At 61.4% G+C, this 18,508-nt stretch overlaps 1 protein-coding gene across 1 annotated transcript; it reads right to left on the bottom strand.

Annotated features, from left to right (window-relative positions):
* Nucleotides 1-855: 855 nt before the first annotated feature.
* Nucleotides 856-17,821, bottom strand: P2RX2 (purinergic receptor P2X 2; the record flags this gene model as incomplete). Its single annotated transcript, XM_084648780.1, has 12 exons — nucleotides 856-3,501; nucleotides 4,219-4,296; nucleotides 4,369-4,434; nucleotides 7,127-7,217; nucleotides 7,339-7,469; nucleotides 8,521-8,659; nucleotides 9,589-9,669; nucleotides 10,112-10,208; nucleotides 10,359-10,434; nucleotides 13,393-13,464; nucleotides 14,881-15,016; nucleotides 17,661-17,821. The coding sequence occupies 12 exons, from the start codon at nucleotides 17,819-17,821 to the stop codon at nucleotides 3,412-3,414; spliced, it is 1,218 nt and encodes a 405-aa protein (XP_084504906.1). The 3' UTR covers nucleotides 856-3,411.
* Between the last annotated feature and the right edge of the window lie 687 nt (nucleotides 17,822-18,508).

The following is an 18,508-nucleotide window of genomic DNA, read 5'->3' as shown; positions in this document are numbered from 1 at the left end:
AGATGCAAGTCAAAAGGAGGCACAGGGGTGTATCAGGCATGTGATGCCATCACAAGGGCAGACGTGACAGCAGCCCTGGTTCGGGGCTGTCTGGTGAGTCGGGCATCAGCTGGGGCAGTGGCAGTCGCTCTGATGGCGTTCCCTGCACTGTCCAGCTGGGGGCAACGTCTTTCTGCACTTCCTGTCCCAGGCTGGCAGGCAGGATGCTACATGCTGCTGGGCCCCGTGCAGCAGGGTGAGGAACCTGAGAGCCGCTCACTGCATCACAACACGGGCTCGGGCTGCAGGCGGCTACCGTCACCTTCACCTTGGCCAGCCCTGCTCAGAGCAAGAGCCGTGCACCAGGCTGGTCGTGCCCCTGTGGCCTCCTGCACCATGCGCCTGCAGCCCCTCCACAGCTCCCAGCGGCTGAGCCGAGCTAGGGGTAGCAATGGGGGCAAGGCCAAGCAAACCGGCTCAGTGCTTGGCTGGGCCACACCACAGCCACACTTCACAGCTCGGTAGTGTAGATGGGCCCATAAACACCTGCCATGTTGCAGCCTCTCTGAGCAGAGAGTTCCCAGCACCCAGCTCACCTGCCCCATGGAGGCTTTGAGAGCTCCGTGAAGATGCAGTAGAAGGGAGCCGGGGAGGTTGCAGCACCTAGCCCAGTGGGGCCCTGATCTCTCTGGGGATCGGGACACTCCGATAAAGGAAAGTACTCCTGTATGGCCCCGCTGGTGTAGGGTATGGGGCTGGGCACCAGCCCCTGGAAAGGACCTGGGGAGATGATGCAATGATCCAGAATCTGCCCCGCCCTCCCCCCCCAACCCACTCCCACGCCCCAGCATCACCATGCTCCCAACCCAACCCAACTGACCCGGCTGCCTGGCATCTGGTCATGTGGCCTATGGCCCCCCCCCTCCAGGTACAGGCCACGTGGGGCCTGCGCCATCCTGCCTGGCACCTCTCTCTGGAGGACCTCAGGGTTCTGGCAGCTACGTGCTCGCCCGTGAGCCTGTCATGGCACAGGGCAGCGTTCTGTCATTGCTGCTAATAGGCGCGGCTATCGCAGCCTTCCCCACAGCGCCCCCTGCTGGGAGAGGCTGGAGAACCGGGACTGCCCACCCTCTGTCAGCACTCTTACCCTGCTCTTTACAGCACCCCCTGCTGGGAGAGGGGTGGCCAGGCAAGGGAGCTGTGAAGACTCCCCAGCCCCTACTCCTGCCCCAGCCATCCAGCCCCCAGGCTGAGACTGGCAGGGCCTGGAGTAGGAGTCACTAGCCGCGCCCCACAGCCAGTGTTCCCACCCCACTCCAGCCTAGTGCCGTTTCCCGAGCCACGCGGCTGGACCCTTCTCACAGCAGCTCAGCACCATTCCAGCCAGTGCAAACGCCAGCAGATGCCAGGCTCATGGCTCTGAATCACTCCCACTGCATTGGGCATTGGGGACTTCCTCGGCACATGGTTCAGAGGGTTTCCCCTACAAGGACAGCCAGGAGGTGAACAGCCAGCAAGGGCTGCTTGAGTTGACAGTAGGCACCTGAGTGCAGGACCAAGGGGGGCCAGAGGTAGGTCTGGAGCGGGGAGAGGGCAGTCCTTTTCCCCGGTTACAATGACATGAGAGGGCCAGTGGCAGGGTAACGTGACAACACAACTGTCCCCAGGAAAGCAGCCGGCCAGAGGCCCGCAGCGCCGGGAACCCAGCGAGCCGTGCGGGCTGCCTCGCGTGGGCAGCTCGTCACCCAGCTCACGGCACGCCAAGCAGCTTCGGAGTTAGCCCATCTGTACCACAAGGCATTGCGCCCATCAGCCTCCTGGGAGCCTCTGCGCCTGCAGGGCCCGCTGGCGATGGCCCCGGCTCGCCTGGCTGGGCCAGTAACACCGTGTGCCCAAGTTCATTTCCTAGCTGTTTGGTAAAGTGACGGGGCGGTGGGGGAGAGGGCAGGCAGGCATGGGGGACAGCCCCTTGTGCCAACGCTACCAGACACCGCCGGCTTGGCCAGCGCGGCCTTGGTGCCACCAGCCCTTGCCTGGCTGTGAACTCAACCAGCAGCACCCACCGGTGCAGTGGTTCCCTGGGGGCCGAGCCAGCCATTCTGCCCTGCCTGGCCAGGTCTCACTGCTCCAGCCATGCCAAGGCGCCAGCCCACTCTATGGCCTAGCCGTGCTGCACAGTCAGGGTGCACAAAGAGGACGGGCTCTCACCTCACAGCCCTCCTGATTACCACATGGGCCCCTGCCCCCCAGCCACGCAGAGCCCGTGGGACAGTTCAGGGCCTAAGGTGAGCTCTGAATGTGTCTGGGGGGGGCTGGTCTGGTTCCTGTGTTCGCGTGCCCCAGGCTACGCTCTCAAGCCCGCTTTTCAGCAGTGACTAGTGATTTGGGGGCAACTCCATTTTCAGGGGCTCAGCCTTTTTTTTCAGGGGCTCAGCCTCATTTTTCACAGGATGGGGGCTCAGCACTTCCTGGAAAATGAGGTGTCTCAAGCTGGGGTCCCCAAAACCTGAGGCCCCCCTCAAAATTAAATCTCTAGCCCTTATGATTGTGACAAAACCCTTCAAAATATGACCCAAGTGTCACTGATGCTGTGAGCTCTGCCAAAGTCTGCAGAGAGACTGAAACAGCAGCTCTGAGAGGGGTGAAGAGCTCTGGTCATCTCAATGTCGTGCTACCTCTGAAACCTAATGAAGACTAGTCAAATGTCAGTACCGTTCACTAAGTTGCTGCTGCTCAAAGCCAGCCAGAAGGATGAATGGTGATCACGCGATGAGGAACTGCCCTGTGAGTGGTGGCTTGTCTGAAATCATGAGTGGGCATGGCTGGGTTTGTGGGTGGCCCATGGGAGAGTGCTACCAGGTTTTACAGCCTCAATTCCATGGGGTGAGCAGACTCCAGCAACTGTGGAGGAAGGGGAGCCCGGGGCGGGGCAGGGGGCTCCCTTAGGGGGAGAGTAGCAGGAAAGACATGATGCCCCAGGAAAGGACAGTGCCCATGTGCTTCCTGCTGGTTCTGTTCCCCCTCAGCACGTGGCACCCAACGACACCAGCGACTCCCGGGTCAGTGCGAGTTAAAGAGCCATCTGGACCAGGGAAGGCGGCTGCAGCCTGCAGACCAGCCTCTCTGTGGCTGGGCTCCTGGGGCCGACCTGTCGCCCCATCATAGCCCCCTGGGCACGTTCACTGTGGGAGGGGCTGGTGCTGGCAGGGCAGGGGGTGTAGAGCGGGGCTGGTACCTGTCCCACGCTGCCCCCGTGGCAGGTCACCTGGCACTCCAGCCTCCAGGGGATTTCAGCCTAGCGCTGGGTTCTCACCCCTCCAGTCAGTACTTGGAGGCAGCCCCACTCAGTCTGCCCATTGGCCCTGCGTGTCCCCGCCAGGGGCTCCCTGCTCTCCAGTCCAGCCGCAGCAGCAGGTGGGGGGCAGCGGCAGCTCAGAGCTGGCCGGGGCCCGTGGGGTTGGCTGGCGAGGAGGCCTGGGTGGTGCAGGCGTTACCACTGCAGCCTGGCGCCGGGGTCCCGTCCTGGCAAACAGAGGAGAGATGGGGCAGTTAGTGCCCAGGCCTCGCTGCACGGCCCCACCCCAGGACACAGGGCATGGAGAACAGCCAGGAGAAGGCCCGTGGGGTGGCTCATCAGGCAGGCTGCTGTGCCCGGCTCCCGCAAGGAACGCCCAGAGCCAGCAAGGGCAGGGAGAGCCCATCCGGCCTGGTCTCTGGGCACTGGCTTGCGAGGTGCCACGCGGCTCCATCTGTGATGGGCAGAAACACAATGTGTGACAGCAGCTGCAGCACAAGGGGGCTGGGGCAGGCAGGGCACCAGCCATCCCTGCCCGGCAGGGCTCATGGCCCCCTTCTCCGGGGTCTCCCCTTGAGGCCTATGCTAATTTCACACTCTCACTCCAGCCTCCCCTGGTAGCAAGGGTCCCTGTGGGGGGGTCTCTCGCACTGCCTGCGCAGGATCTCTGCTGGGCTTTAATTCAGCATAGGGGGAGGTGCCCCTGGGTACTCCCTCACTGCCCTTGAGCCTGGAGATGCCCAGTCACAGCGGAGGCGGTGGAGTCTAGTGGTGAGAGCAGGGTGCTGGGACTCCTGGGTCCTATGCCCTGCTTTGCCCTGCCTTGCTGTATGATATGGTGAGTCGCTTCCCCCGTGCCCATGGATGAGGGCACCTCCTGGCCTGGGGGAGGGAGAGCCCTGGCAGGAGCAGGGCAGGGTCATAGCGAGGGGCCGGGATGGTACCTGGTCGAATTTCCGGGCGCTGTACACCTCATTCTTGTTCAGGAAGGTCAGTAAGATCCAGTCGCAGAGGAATGAGCCCTGGGGAGCAGGAGAGCTGGGTTAGTGCCCGAGGGAGGCCCGTGCCAAGCACCCTGGGCACGACATACTCACCACTCCCACTGAGGTCAGCGCCGTGGCCAGGTTAATGATGGTGGGGATCAGGCTGAACTTCCCTGCCTAGGCAGAAAAACAGAGCTGTCAGCACCACGTTCCTCAGCCCCTGCCACCCGTTCCCCGTGGCTTAGGGTTGCCAACTTTGTAATACAGTATCTAAAAACCTGGCACTCCTCACCGCCTCTATCCAGTCCCTTCCCCCTGGGCCTTGCCCCGCCTTGTCCCCCCCCCGCAATGCCCCTTCCCTACCCCTTCCTCCTGGGGCCCCACCTCTATTTGCTTCTCTTTCCCCCTCCCACTGTCACTCGCTGCTCTTCCTCTCTCCCCCATCCCTGCATGGCTGGGGAGGGACCTGCAGCTGCCCAATGCAGGCAGGAGGCAGCCCCAGCGATGACCCGGCTCCTCTCCACCTCCCTCACCTGCAGTAACCGGACTTTGGGTGTCCAGTCAGTAGATCTGACTGGACACCATCAGGTCCCCTACCAGACATCTGGCCACCCTGCTTGTGAATGTCAGCAACTCGGCCCAGCCCGGCATCACAGGGTCCCTGCAGAGCCAGACCCAGTGCAAGGGAGAGGGCACTGGGCAGGGTCCCACAGTGCCAGTGCAGGGGAGGGGGAGCTGGGCAGGGTCCCTGCAGAGCCAGACCCAGTGCAGGGGGAGGGGGTGCTGGGCAGGGTTCCTGCAGAGCCAAGCCCAGTGCAGGGGAAGGGGGCGCTGGGCAGGGTCCCTGCAGAGCCAGGCCCAGTGCAGGGGAAGGGGGCGCTGGGCAGGGTCCCTGCAGAGCCAGGCCCAGTGCAGGGGAAGGGGGCGCTGGGCAGGGTCCCTGCAGAGCCAGGCCCAGTGCAGGGGAAGGGGGCGCTGGGCAGGGTTCCTGCAGAGCCAAGCCCAGTGCAGGGGAAGGGGGCGCTGGGCAGGGTCCCTGCAGAGCCAGGCCCAGTGCAGGGGAAGGGGGCGCTGGGCAGGGTCCCTGCAGAGCCAGGCCCAGTGCAGGGGAAGGGGGCGCTGGGCAGGGTCCCTGCAGAGCCAGGCCCAGTGCAGGGGAAGGGGGCGCTGGGCAGGGTCCCTGCAGAGCCAGGCCCAGTGCAGGGGAAGGGGGCGCTGGGCAGGGTCCCTGCAGAGCCAGGCCCAGTGCAGGGGAAGGGGGCGCTGGGCAGGGTCCCTGCAGAGCCAGGCCCAGTGCAGGGGAAGGGGGCGCTGGGCAGGGTCCCTGCAGAGCCAGGCCCAGTGCAGGGGAAGGGGGCGCTGGGCAGGGTCCCTGCAGAGCCAGGCCCAGTGCAGGGGAAGGGGGCGCTGGGCAGGGTCCCTGCAGAGCCAGGCCCAGTGCAGGGGAAGGGGGCGCTGGGCAGGGTCCCTGCAGAGCCAGGCCCAGTGCAGGGGAAGGGGGCGCTGGGCAGGGTCCCTGCAGAGCCAGGCCCAGTGCAGGGGAAGGGGGCGCTGGGCAGGGTTCCTGCAGAGCCAGGCCCAGTGCAGGGGAAGGGGGCGCTGGGCAGGGTCCCTGCAGAGCCAGACCCAGTGCAGGGGGAGGGGGCGCTGGGCAGGGTTCCTGCAGAGCCAAGCCCAGTGCAGGGGAAGGGGGCGCTGGGCAGGGTCCCTGCAGAGCCAGGCCCAGTGCAGGGGAAGGGGGCGCTGGGCAGGGTCCCTGCAGAGCCAGGCCCAGTGCAGGGGAAGGGGGCGCTGGGCAGGGTCCCTGCAGAGCCAGGCCCAGTGCAGGGGAAGGGGGCGCTGGGCAGGGTCCCTGCAGAGCCAGGCCCAGTGCAGGGGAAGGGGGCGCTGGGCAGGGTCCCTGCAGAGCCAGGCCCAGTGCAGGGGAAGGGGGCGCTGGGCAGGGTCCCTGCAGAGCCAGGCCCAGTGCAGGGGAAGGGGGCGCTGGGCAGGGTCCCTGCAGAGCCAGGCCCAGTGCAGGGGAAGGGGGCGCTGGGCAGGGTCCCTGCAGAGCCAGGCCCAGTGCAGGGGAAGGGGGCGCTGGGCAGGGTCCCTGCAGAGCCAGGCCCAGTGCAGGGGAAGGGGGCGCTGGGCAGGGTCCCTGCAGAGCCAGGCCCAGTGCAGGGGAAGGGGGCGCTGGGCAGGGTCCCTGCAGAGCCAGGCCCAGTGCAGGGGAAGGGGGCGCTGGGCAGGGTCCCTGCAGAGCCAGGCCCAGTGCAGGGGAAGGGGGCGCTGGGCAGGGTCCCTGCAGAGCCAGGCCCAGTGCAGGGGAAGGGGGCGCTGGGCAGGGTCCCTGCAGAGCCAGGCCCAGTGCAGGGGAAGGGGGCGCTGGGCAGGGTCCCTGCAGAGCCAGGCCCAGTGCAGGGGAAGGGGGCGCTGGGCAGGGTCCCTGCAGAGCCAGGCCCAGTGCAGGGGAAGGGGGCGCTGGGCAGGGTCCCTGCAGAGCCAGGCCCAGTGCAGGGGAAGGGGGCGCTGGGCAGGGTCCCTGCAGAGCCAGGCCCAGTGCAGGGGAAGGGGGCGCTGGGCAGGGTCCCTGCAGAGCCAGGCCCAGTGCAGGGGAAGGGGGCGCTGGGCAGGGTCCCTGCAGAGCCAGGCCCAGTGCAGGGGAAGGGGGCGCTGGGCAGGGTCCCTGCAGAGCCAGGCCCAGTGCAGGGGAAGGGGGCGCTGGGCAGGGTCCCTGCAGAGCCAGGCCCAGTGCAGGGGAAGGGGGCGCTGGGCAGGGTCCCTGCAGAGCCAGGCCCAGTGCAGGGGAAGGGGGCGCTGGGCAGGGTCCCTGCAGAGCCAGGCCCAGTGCAGGGGAAGGGGGCGCTGGGCAGGGTTCTCTTCCCACCTGGCCATGCACAATAACGTCGATGCGGATCCCGTAGGCCTTGATCAGGCTCCGCGTGTTCGTCCCGTTGCAGTTGTAATATTTGGCAAACCTGTGCAGGAGAGAGCGGGGATGAGGGGCAGTCAGAGCGGAGCGGAGCGGCCAGGCCCGAGAGCAGGGGTGTTGCAGGGCCCTGGGGGTCACCGCCCCAGAGGAGCAGGGGGACAGGTCACCTGTAGTTGTAGCCAGAAGACACCTGAATCCTCTTGGGATCCAGCCTGTGGAAGGAATAGCTGGGGTTGCACGCAGAGTCGGGCAGGTCCAGGTTACAGTTCCAGTTTATGATCACCCCGATAACGCCGCCCTGCAGGAGACAGAGAGCAGGGCAGGACCAACACACCTCTAGCAGGACCTCAAGCTGCCCTGGGCAGCACCCGGGGTCCTGACTTCCAGCCTATTGCCGCCCCCTCCCCCCCAGACCTCCTTGCATCTCAGAGCTTCCCTCTCTGCTCCCCGTATCTCCCTGCTGCCCGTCCAGTCAGACACTTTCCCTCCTGCTCGCCTGGCAGGGCCCACCCAGCACCGGAGGGCAGCTGCCGGGCTCCGGGAGCTGCCTGCCAGCCTAGCTCAGCCCAGCGCCTGGCAGGCTCGTGCTGAGGCAAGGGAAGTGCGAAGGAGCTGGCTATCCAGGCCCAGGGGGCGTGTGTGGAGGGGACTCAGAAAGCGAGCGTGTGGCTCTGGGGTCAGAGGGGACCCAGCGGCTGACCACTGCCCAGTAGGGGGCATCCCGAGAAGAGAGGCCAGGATGGCACAAGGCTCTGGGGAGTGGCAGAGAATGGCCAGTGGGCCAAAGGGCATTCACCTGCCAGGCCCTCCTGCAGCAGCTGGTGCCCCCCGCAGGCACCCAGGCAATGCTGGGCGCAGGGTGGTCAGCCAGATTGAGCGACATGCTGGGCTCCACACAGAGCTGCCTGCAGGCCTGTGCTGTCTGTCTGACAGCTTCCCTGCAGCCCGCAGGAACTTCCTGCCATGGCACCTGCTCGAGTCCCCCAGACCCTGAACACTCCTGTGCAGGAGGCAAGAGCAGCAGCAGGATGGAGGGGAGGGATAGCTCAGTGGTTTGAGCATTGGCCTGCTACTCCCAGGGTTGTGAGTTCAATCCCTGAGGGGGCCATTTAGGGGATCGGGGCAAAAATTGGGGATTGGTCCTGCTTTGAGCAGTGGGGTGGGACTAGATGACCTCCTGAGATCCCTTCCAACCCTGATATTCTCTGGGCCTGAGTTGGAGCCTTCCTTTGGGGGAGACCTGAGAGCCATGTCCCTGAGAGAACCCAGCCCAACCAGAGACCCTGCAGCGGCCACACCTAGCCAGAGCCTGTCACCAGGTGAGGGTCCCCCCTCCCCTTACAGCGTACCTGTTCAGCCAGCGCGGTGAAGTTCTCTCCTGCCTGCTCCACAATGGAGCCCAGCCGGAAGATGGGGCAGTACAGGTCAGTGGTCTCGTTGAAGGTGCAGTCTTTGAGGTAGCCGTTCTTATCGTCCCTCACGTTCCCTCTGAGGAGACACGCCGAGAGCTGCTGAGTATCTCACCTGCCATGTACATGAACAAACCCAGACCCCCATGGGACCCATAGCTGCTAATACCTGTGCACACTCACAAACACAGGGTTGCCAACTTTCTAATTGCTGAAAACCGAACACCCTTGCCCCACCAATTCCCCTGAGGCCCCTCCCTCACTTACTGCTCTCCCTCCTTCACTTGCTCTCCACCTCCCCCTCCTTGCTCACTCCCCCCTCTCCCGGGACTCTCCTGCTCCCTGCAGAGCCAGGCTGGGAGGAGCTGATGTGGAGCCTGCCCAATCGGGGCACAGCGAGGCAGGGAGTGGACAGGATTCCCCCGCACCTCCCACTCTGCGAGGGGCTGGAGCCGGGTTCTCTCACTCAGCAGTTGAGACGAGAGCAGCTCCCCCAGGCTCCAACCGCAGCTGCTGCTCTAACTGCAGGTACCCGCACTTTTAGCATCCAATCAGCTGTGCTGACTGGACACTGCCAGGTTCCCTTTTCGACCGGTCGAAAACTGGCCACCTGGCAACCCTAAAATACACCCCCCTGCAGGTGCACAAACACAGAGCTGCAGAGCCATTTGCACACACACACGCAGCCCCCATGCACACACAGCCCCCCACAGCCGTGCTCTACAGCCTCATCTCTAGCATGTGCTGGTCTGCGGTGCCCTGGCCCAACCACAATGGCAGCAATGGTCAACCTGGCATCATTCAGCCAGCTGACCAGGCCCTGCAGACACAAACCACACATCTCTTCACACACCCCCAGAGCAGCACCCAGGCAATGTCTCCCCCGGTGCCCATGCGCCAGGGTTCTCGTTCCCTCCTCCCCGCCCGGCTCTGTTCCTAACCCGGCACAGCCTGTTGGTGTGAGACCATGGGGGGCACGGCCGCTTGCTGGTCACTGCTGAGCCATACTTGGAGAATCCGAAGCGGGGGAAGTGGATGTTGTTCTTGATCAGGATGGTGAACTGCGCGGCCATCTTCCCCAGGGACTCACTGGCGAGGCCAGAAACAAGTGTCAGCTCTTCACTGGGCAGGGAGTTCCTCCTCCCCCAAGCCCCAGGCATCATCCTCCCCACCCCCACAAGTGATGGCCCCCACCCACGCCAAAACCCCATCGCCCCAAAGCATGTGGGGGTCCCTTCTTCACCATGAGGGTGCTGTGTCTCCCCCACTGTTGACACCCCTCTTTCCTGGTGCTAACTCACCCCTGATGAGAAGGGGGGGGTTGTGCCTCTCCCCAGGCTAGCACCCCCTCCCTGCCCAGCTCTGTCTCCCTCTGGGGTGTCCCACTGGAGCTGGGTGCTGGGGTGAGGGTTAGGTGGCATCCCAGGGCAGGAGAAGGGCTGAGGGGCTCCCAGCTGTGCCTCCTTCCCAGGGGCCATGAACATCCCCCTGTCTGTAGGTCCCCCTACACTCCCAGCAGCCCCTTCTCTACCTGACCGTGTGTCCGTCTTCCACTGGACACCAGGCGGAGACCTCGCATGTCTTCCCCGGCCCGCTGTAATAGGGGACACAGCGCCCCGTCCTCTCTCCTACGGGGACAGACAGACAGATGGACTGAGAGCGCGTCCCCTGGGGGTGGCAGGCCCTGCCCTCCCTCTGGCTCTGTGGCAGCTGAATGCCAGTGTCCTGACCCGTGCCCACGCCGACATCCCAGCTGCCAGCCAGCACTGTTCACTCACCGTTCCCCAGCATGTCCATCTCCCCAGCCACACAGTCGCTGTCAGAGCTGCAGGCGGCGTCAGGGACCTCCAGGCTCTGCAGGGGCAGGAACCAAGGTGTCACCGGGAGAGGGGAGTGTGACGCTCTGTACCTCAGGGGAACACCCAGCACCCCCATGTTCATCCTTGTAAAATGATTGTGTGGTATCCAATGCAAAGTTTGTCATGTTGGGTGTCTTCGGAAGGCTCATGATGCACTGAGCATGGTTGTTCGAGTGATGTTATAGTAATTGTTACAGTAAAGTTATAGGTTATAATTTCATGTATATAGTTATGAGGCTAAAAATGTGTCCTCATGGCATAAAGCAAGCCCAGGCAAAAACTCTCCAAGAGCAGAGGGGCAGTTCACACCCCATAAGGGCATGGATGGGACAAACCCAGCCCAGCCTCACAGGAACAATGGACACTGGCTTAGGACGCAACAAAAGAATCTGTTAGACTCTCGAGGGAGTCACCCTCTTCCTTTGGGCAGTTTGGGACTGCGATGAGGTAATAATGCTCACCTGACTCTGAAGGAGGTGGGCGGGGGGCAAAGCCATGAGGGAAGAAAGGACATGATAAAAGGGAGAGATGTTTGCCATGCTCTCTCTCTTCCACCTACATCTACAGACACCACCACCACCAAGTGACTGAAGCGCTGATCAAAGGAGAGAGCCTGGCTGAAAAGCAACCAGCCAGCCTGTGGTGAGAAGAATCTAAGTTTTGAAGGACATTGAAAGTGTTAAGATCAGCTTAGAATGCGTTTTGCTTTTATTTCATTTGACCAAATCTGACTTGTTATGTTTTGTCTTATAATCACTAAAATCTACCTTTATAGTTAATAAATCTGTTTGTTTATTCTACCTGAAACAGCACATTTGGTTTGCAGTGTGTCAGAGACTCCCCTTGGGAGAACAAGCCTGGTACATATCAATTTCTTTGTTAAATTGACGAACTTATATAAGCTTGCTGCATCCAGCAGGCATAACTGGACACTGCAAGATGGAGCTTCCCAGGGTTGTGTCTGGGACTGGAGATATTGGCTAGTGTCATTCGCTTGCAAGCAGCTGGGAGCAGCTGACATGCCAGAGGCTGTGCGTGAACAGCCCAGGAGTGGGGTTCTCACAGCAGAGCAGGGTAAGCCTGGCTCCCAGAGTCAAGGATTGGGGTGGCCTAGGAGATCACTGGTCCAGACAACACCAGTGGGGAACGTCACAGGCAGGGACCTCTGGGGTCCTGCAAAGAGGGCAGAGTTGCGGGAGGGGAGCGATGGGACTGAGCCAGTCCCCCTACCCAGCACCCTCCCTCTCACCTCCACCTCAGCCACCCCCTGCAGCCTGGGATACCCCTCGCATTGGGTGACCTCTGCCCCCCGCACTCTCTATTATGCCAGCAGCAGGGAGCTGAGCAAGATCAGCCCAGACCCAGGTGTGGAAATGGGGCAAAGCCGAGCAGGACGCCTGGGCGAAGGGACCCAAAGAGGCCAAGTTCTGGCTGAAAGCCACACCAAAGCTCCCATCCCCTGCAACTGGCATTGCTCCCTCTCCCGGCCTGGGGGCTGGTCTAGGTACCATACCAGCCACTGTGCTCCTGCTTGTCAGTCACCCCTGGCCCGGAGGCTGTGGGTGTTATGCAGCCAGCTGGCTGGGCAGGGCCGGGCAGGCAGCAATCCCTGGTGCAGCTCTGCGGGCAGGGACCAAGGGCTCCAGAGCCTTTGTCTGCACAAGGTGCCCTCAAAGCAAGTTAAAAACGTCTGGATTGGATAAATGGACTAGAAGGTTGATAGAAAGCTAGCTAGATTGTCGGGCTCAACGGGTAGTGATCAATGGCTCCATGTCTAGTTGGCAGCCGGTATCAAGTGGAGTGCCCCAAGGGTCGGTCCTGGGGTCGGTTTTGTTCAACATCTTTATTAATGATCTGGATGATGGGATTAATTGCACCCTCAGCAAGTTTGCAGATGACACTAAAATGCGGAGAGAGGTATATATGCTGGAGGGTAGGGATAGGGTCCAGAGTGACCTAGACAAATTGGAGGATTGGGCCAAAAGAAATCTGATGAGGTTCAACAAGGGCAAGTGCAGAGTCCTGCACTTAGGTCAGAAGAATCCCATGCACTGCTACAGGCTGGGGACCGACTGGCTAAGCAGCAGTTCTGCAGAAAAGGACCTGGGGATTACAGTGGACGAGAAGCTGGATATGAGTCAGCAGTGTGCCCTTGTTGCCAAGAAGGCCAACGGCATATTGGGCTGTATTAGTAGGAGCATTGCCAGCAGATCAAGGGAAGTGATTATTCCCCTCTATTGGGCACTGGTGAGGCCACATCTGGAGTACTGTGTCCAGTTTTGGGCCCCCCACTACAGAAGGGATGTGGACAAATTGAAGAGAGTCCAGCGGAGGGCAACGAAAATTATTAGGGGGCTGGGGCTCATGACTTACGAGGAGAGGCTGAGGGAACTGGGCTTATTTAGTCTGCAGAAGAGAAGAGTGAGGGGGGATTTGATAGCAGCCTTCAACTACCTGAAGCGGGGTTCCAAAGAGGACGGAGCTCGACTGTTCTCAGTGGTAGCAGACGACAGAACAAGGAGTAATGGTCTCAAGTTGCAGTGGGGGAGGTCTAGGTTGGACATTAGGAAACACTATTTCACTAGGAGGGTGGTGAAACACTGGAATGCGTTACCTAGGGAGGTGGTGGAATCTCCTTCCTTAGAGGTTTTTAAGGTCAGGCTTGACAAAGCCCTGGCTGGAATGATTTAGTTGGGGATTGGTCCTGCTTTGAGCAGGGGGTTGGACTAGATGACCTCCTGAGGTCCCTTCCAACCCTGATATTCTATGATTCTATGAAAGTGCTGCTCATGGGAATGTGGGTCTGGGGCTGTCATGGGCCAACTGAAAACATGCCCCAGTCCCCCATACCCAGCCTTCTTCCTCTGCATCATTTCGCTGCTCCCAGCCAGCCAGGCCCCCTGCCTCCATCCTCCACCCATGCCCTCCACACAGCCCCATCTGTCTCTCTCACCTCGGGGCAGGTCTCCAGAGTCTGGGAGTGGGTGACTTCCACCCGGGTGAGGATGCTGAACACGCTGCCGCCCTGCAGAGCCGACAGGGAGAGAGAGACGTTTTCCATGGAGCCCCCCACCCCTGTTTCCCCACCAGCCCTCACTGGGGTGCCCTGCTGGATCTGGAATGAGTGAGATCGCTGGAGAGAGCCCTGCAGCGCTGGAGGGCATCCACCCGGCCAGCCTCAGCCAGCAAGAGAGCAACCAGCTGCCTCTCCTTACTCCAAAGCAGGGGAGGGCTCGTAAATCTTGCCCCCCACCCGGGCCAGTCCCTTCACCACTTCCCATCCAGGAGCCACGCTGGGCTGGCCCCATGGCACCTGGTTCTAGGGGCTCGCGGGGGCTCGCTGGGAGCGGGAAGGGCTCCCTATGGCAACCAGGCAAGTCAGCGCACACACGGGGATTGGCACAGCGCAGGGAGCCCTGGGGGTGCAATGGTGGGGGGGGCGCCCTGTGCAGACTCCAGCTCCGTGCAGGGCTCAGCGGGGGCCCTGGGGGTGCAATGGTGGGGGGGGCGCTCTGTGCAGACTCCAGCTCGGTGCAGGGCTCAGCGGGGACCCGGGGGGTGCAATGGCGGGGAGGGGGGCGCTCTGTGCAGACTCCAGCTCCGTGCAGGGCTCAGCAGGGGCCCGGGGGGGTGCAATGGTGGGGGGGGCGCCCTGTGCAGACTCCAGCTCCGTGCAGGGCTCAGCTGGGGCCCGGGGGGTGCAATGGTGGGGGGGGCGCCCTGTGCAGACTCCAGCTCCGTGCAGGGCTCAGCGGGGGCCCGGGGGGTGCAATGGTGGGGGGGGCGCCCTGTGCAAACTCCAGCTCCATGCAGGGCTCAGCGGGGGCCCGGGGGGTGCAATGGCAGGGGGGGGCGCCCTGTGCAGACTCCAGCTCCGTGCAGGGCTCAGTGGGGGCCCGGGGGGAGCTGGTCATATGTCGGCAACGCGCTGTTATTAGCACTGGCGTCAGCGAGGTGCCCAGAGCACCCCCCCGCCCCCCCCCCCCGTTTGGGGGCTGTCACAGTCTGGTTGCTTCCAGGGGGACCTGGCACCAGGCTGGAGCTATTACAGCCTGTGGGGGAGTGGGCGAGTCTGTGGGGGAGGAGCAGTGCTTTGGCTTCCCAGACGGGAGTGGGGGGGCCCCATCAAAGCCTTGTGGGGTGCATGGGGGAGGGGCAGCATCACAGCCTTGCCTGGCAGGGGGAAGGGGGTCGTGTCAGGGCCCCCGGAAAGGGGGGCAGATCACAGCCTTGAGGGGCACGGAGGGGGCAGATCACAGCCTTGCCGGGGGGGGGGCGGGTGGTAGCGTCAGGGCCTTGCCGGGGGTGGGTAGTGTCAGGGCCTCGCGGGGGGGGCAGATCACAGCCTTGCCGGGGGGGGTAGTGTGAGGGCCTCGCGGGGGTGGGGGGGGCAGATCACAGCCTTGCGGGGCACGGGGTCGGGGCAGCGTCACAGCCTCACCGCGGCAGGTTTGACGTACTCCTCCACGTCCCAGACCCTGCTGTGCGAGCGGGCGACGCCCTTGACCTTGGTGACCACGGAGCTCTCGGGGCCCGTCTCGCTCTCCTGGTAGCCCTTCTGGATGATGAACACGTACCTGGGGGGCAGGGGAGCCATCAGGGACATACATCCCCAGCAGCCAGGGGTGCGGCGGGTGGGGGGAGGGACGTATCCCCCCACCTCTGCCTGCCCTATGGCTGGGGAATCCAAAACGCCAGGGCTTCTCCCCCTCCCCGGCAACGTGCCACCCCCATGCTCCCTGCACCGCTGCATTATCCACTCCCCCGCCCTAAGCCTTGTTGGTGCTGGGCAGCTCCTGGGAGCCAGCCCCTGGGAGCCAGCCCCTTCCCATCACAGGTCCCGGCCCACACCAAGGGCGTCGGGGGCCTGGGAGCACCAGGAAGCAGCAGGCAGAGACAGGAGGCCAGCAGAAGCCAGTGAGGGGGCCGAGAGAACCTGGGGAGAAGGGGACGGCTGTGTGGGGAGCGGTGATGGGCTCAGGGAGAGCGGGGCAGAGAGAAGCCAGGAGAGGGGGTGGCTGGGGACTCCAGGGAGCTGGTCTGTCGGTGTTGAGGGATCCTGCACACACCCACCAGGGCTCATCCGTCTGGGTGAGGCTCATGCATGTGGCAGGTCTGTCTACACGGCCTGCAGGGCAGGTGAAATCCCTGGTCTTTGCAGATAGACCCTCTAGCCTAGGGCGAGGAGCCAGCCTGCAAGCAAGGGGACCACGGCTCTAGCCTCGGCTATTTAATAACTGCTGTTAGTGCTTCTGTGACCTTCATGACCCTCATTAACTGAGCCCTCAGGCCCGACCTGGCCACTCGCCCACGTCACAGCTCCAGGGAGTGAAAGGCGCAACGTCCCATCAGGTCGGGACAAAACCCAGGTCTCGCTAGGACAGGGGAAAGTCTCACCCCTTTGCCACAGTGACTTACAGAGGGAATGTGCCAATTTATGTGCTTGATTGGGCTGTGTGTAACCGTTGGCCCTGGGATTCTTACTCTGGGCCCTACAAACCAGTATGTAACTACCCTGCCCATCCCATATTGCTAAATGGGTGGAGGGGCCTGGCTGGATCCCACCTAGCTGGGAGGGGGTCCCGGAGGGGTCCTGGCATAGAAAAGGGAGTCCCAGTGCAGGATCTTTGGGACCGGAGACAGCTCCAGGAACTAGGCCAGGGCAGGGATTCACACTGTAAACACCTCCAGACCAGTACAGCCTGCGTTTGACTGACCCAGGGCCTGGAACTTTTCATAGATTTCCAGGCGAGATGGGACCATATGGCACTGACTGAGAGACGCTACATGAATCTGCTCCTACAGCCAGGAACAGGATCCTGGAATCCCGCTACCGACCACCTCTCAAATAGCAGGTGTGTTGAGTCCCCCTCAGGCCCTGGCCTACTGGTTGCATTCAATAGCTGGCTAGACAGCAAGCATCGTTCTGGGCAGTGTAACAGTTAGTGCTTCTTCAGGCCGGGATGTCTCAAGGCCCTGCTAGCGAAGCCTTTCGCCTGCAGGTCACCAGAAATCCTGGCTCGCTCAGCCGGGGTTCAGACTTATTTCCAGCTAACAGATGCTGGGTGGTGCCTCTTGGAGTGGAGGTGGGTGGGTTTCTGTTCCAGATCCCCTGTCACACACTCCCAGCCCTGCTTTGCGCTGGTGAGCAGACTCGGCAGAGAGGCTGAGAAGTGCACTGGCCATGGGCTGAACTATGCCACGAGGCAATCGTTTCCAGATCAGCTGGGCGGTGTATGCGATTGTCCTCTTGGGAGATTTCATTCACCAGCATGTGCGCGCGTGACATGGGGGGGTGGGAAAGAGGAGAATGACTGGGTGTGGGGAAGGAGAGTGCATGGGATGGGAGAGCTTTTAGTGGAAAGGCAAGTGAGGATGGGCAGAGTTCAGAGAGAGTGGGACTGGGGGATGTGAGAGAGGGGAAGGGTCCGGGATGAAAAGAGGGAGAAGAAAAGAGACTGAAAAGTTAAAGGAGGGAGGAAGAGACCACAACATAGACAGGACAGTAGGAGAAAATGACTATTCAACAATCTAGAAAAAGGAGATTGAGGGGGCACTGGAGTGTGAGAGACAGAGCAGAGCTAAGGAAAGAGGGGAAAAGGAAAAAGAACAAATCCTTTTACTACATTTGTACTAGAGTCAGACAATACTTTTGGCAAAAAACCCCAAACCCACGCACGTTTTTATTTGAGTCAAAATTCCCCCCAAGGGGGGTGGGGGGCGGCAGGGGTATGAAAACCAAAAAATGTTTGGTGAAAAGCTTTGGTTTTTGGAAAAGATGCTCAGTTTTTGATTTTCCAAAGGCAAAAAAAAGTTTTTGATTTTCCCAAAACTGATTTGTTTTTTACGAGAAATGATTTTTGAAACCTGTACATTTTTATCAAAAATGTTTTGATCAAATGGAAAATGTTTCCGGTTTGGATTGTCATTGAGAGGAAGAAAACAAAACATGCTAATGGGAAACTAAAACCCCCAAAGTCTCCTGCAAACCATAATTGCCTTTATTCACCAGCTCTCATATTTCCGGAGTCAGAAAGGGTAGGTGCAAAGTGATGCAAGATTTAACCACATTGAAAAGGGCTGGTGCCAGCAATGTGCCCAGGGCGGACTGGCTACGCTGCCCCTTCTGCCTTGTCTCTTCTGGCATTCCTCTGCCTGCCCCCTCAGCTCTCCCGACCCTATCTCTCCCAGACCCACACGCTGGCTCAGCCAGGGACCTACCAGATGAAGTAGAGCAGGATCAGCAGCTGCACCCCTCTATACATGATGCCGAGGTTGCGGTTCTTCACCACGATCACTTTGGGGGTCTCGTAGTTCCAGAACTCCCAGAAGCAACGCTGGCAGCCCACGGCCCCGGGCCGCCTCGCCGGGGGCTCCTCCATCCGCGGCGGGAGGATCTAGGGAAGCCTCTGGGCTGAGATGGGATCTCCACTCCCTTGCCTTATACTGGGAGAACTGGGAGGGTCCCAGTCCTACAGCAGCAACAGCCTCTCTGTATTGGTTTATTCTGGGATCTCCACGGCTCCTGCCCGCTCTGAAGCTGCCGTTATACTGGTTTATACTGGGATCTCCTTACTCTCCGTCTGCAGGTTCATGCTCTGAGCCTCACTGATGGTAGCAGCACCTCCCATCCCCTGCCTCTCTCTGACGAGGGCACGGTATGGACTGGTCATCCTCAGCTCCAGACCAGGCAGCTGGACTAAAGGAATCAATCCCCTGGGGTGCCCGCAGCTGCCCATCTCTGCAGCACTGATGCCCCCTTGTGGCCAGAGTAGATATTCCTGCTCCACACCAGCCGCAGGTTTCAGAGTAGGAGCCGTGTTAGTCTGCATCCGCAAAAAGAACAGGAGGACTTGTGGCACCTTAGAGACTAACAAATTTATTAGAGCATAAGCCTTTGTGAGCTACAGCTCACTTCATCGGATGCACAGAATGGAACATAGAGTAAGAAGATATAGATATACATACAGAGAACATGAAAAGGTGGAGTAAGAGGCTAATTAGTTAAGATGAGCTATTATCAGCAGGAGAAAAAAACTTTTGTCGGGATAATCAAGATGGCCCATTTC

The sequence above is a fragment of the Lepidochelys olivacea genome (genome assembly GCF_965140295.1).
Source record: "Lepidochelys olivacea isolate rLepOli2 genome assembly, chromosome: 15".
NCBI lineage: Eukaryota > Metazoa > Chordata > Testudines > Cheloniidae > Lepidochelys > Lepidochelys olivacea.
The sequence above is the reverse complement of the archived record's forward strand: the minus strand, read 5'-3'. Positions and strand labels throughout refer to the sequence as shown.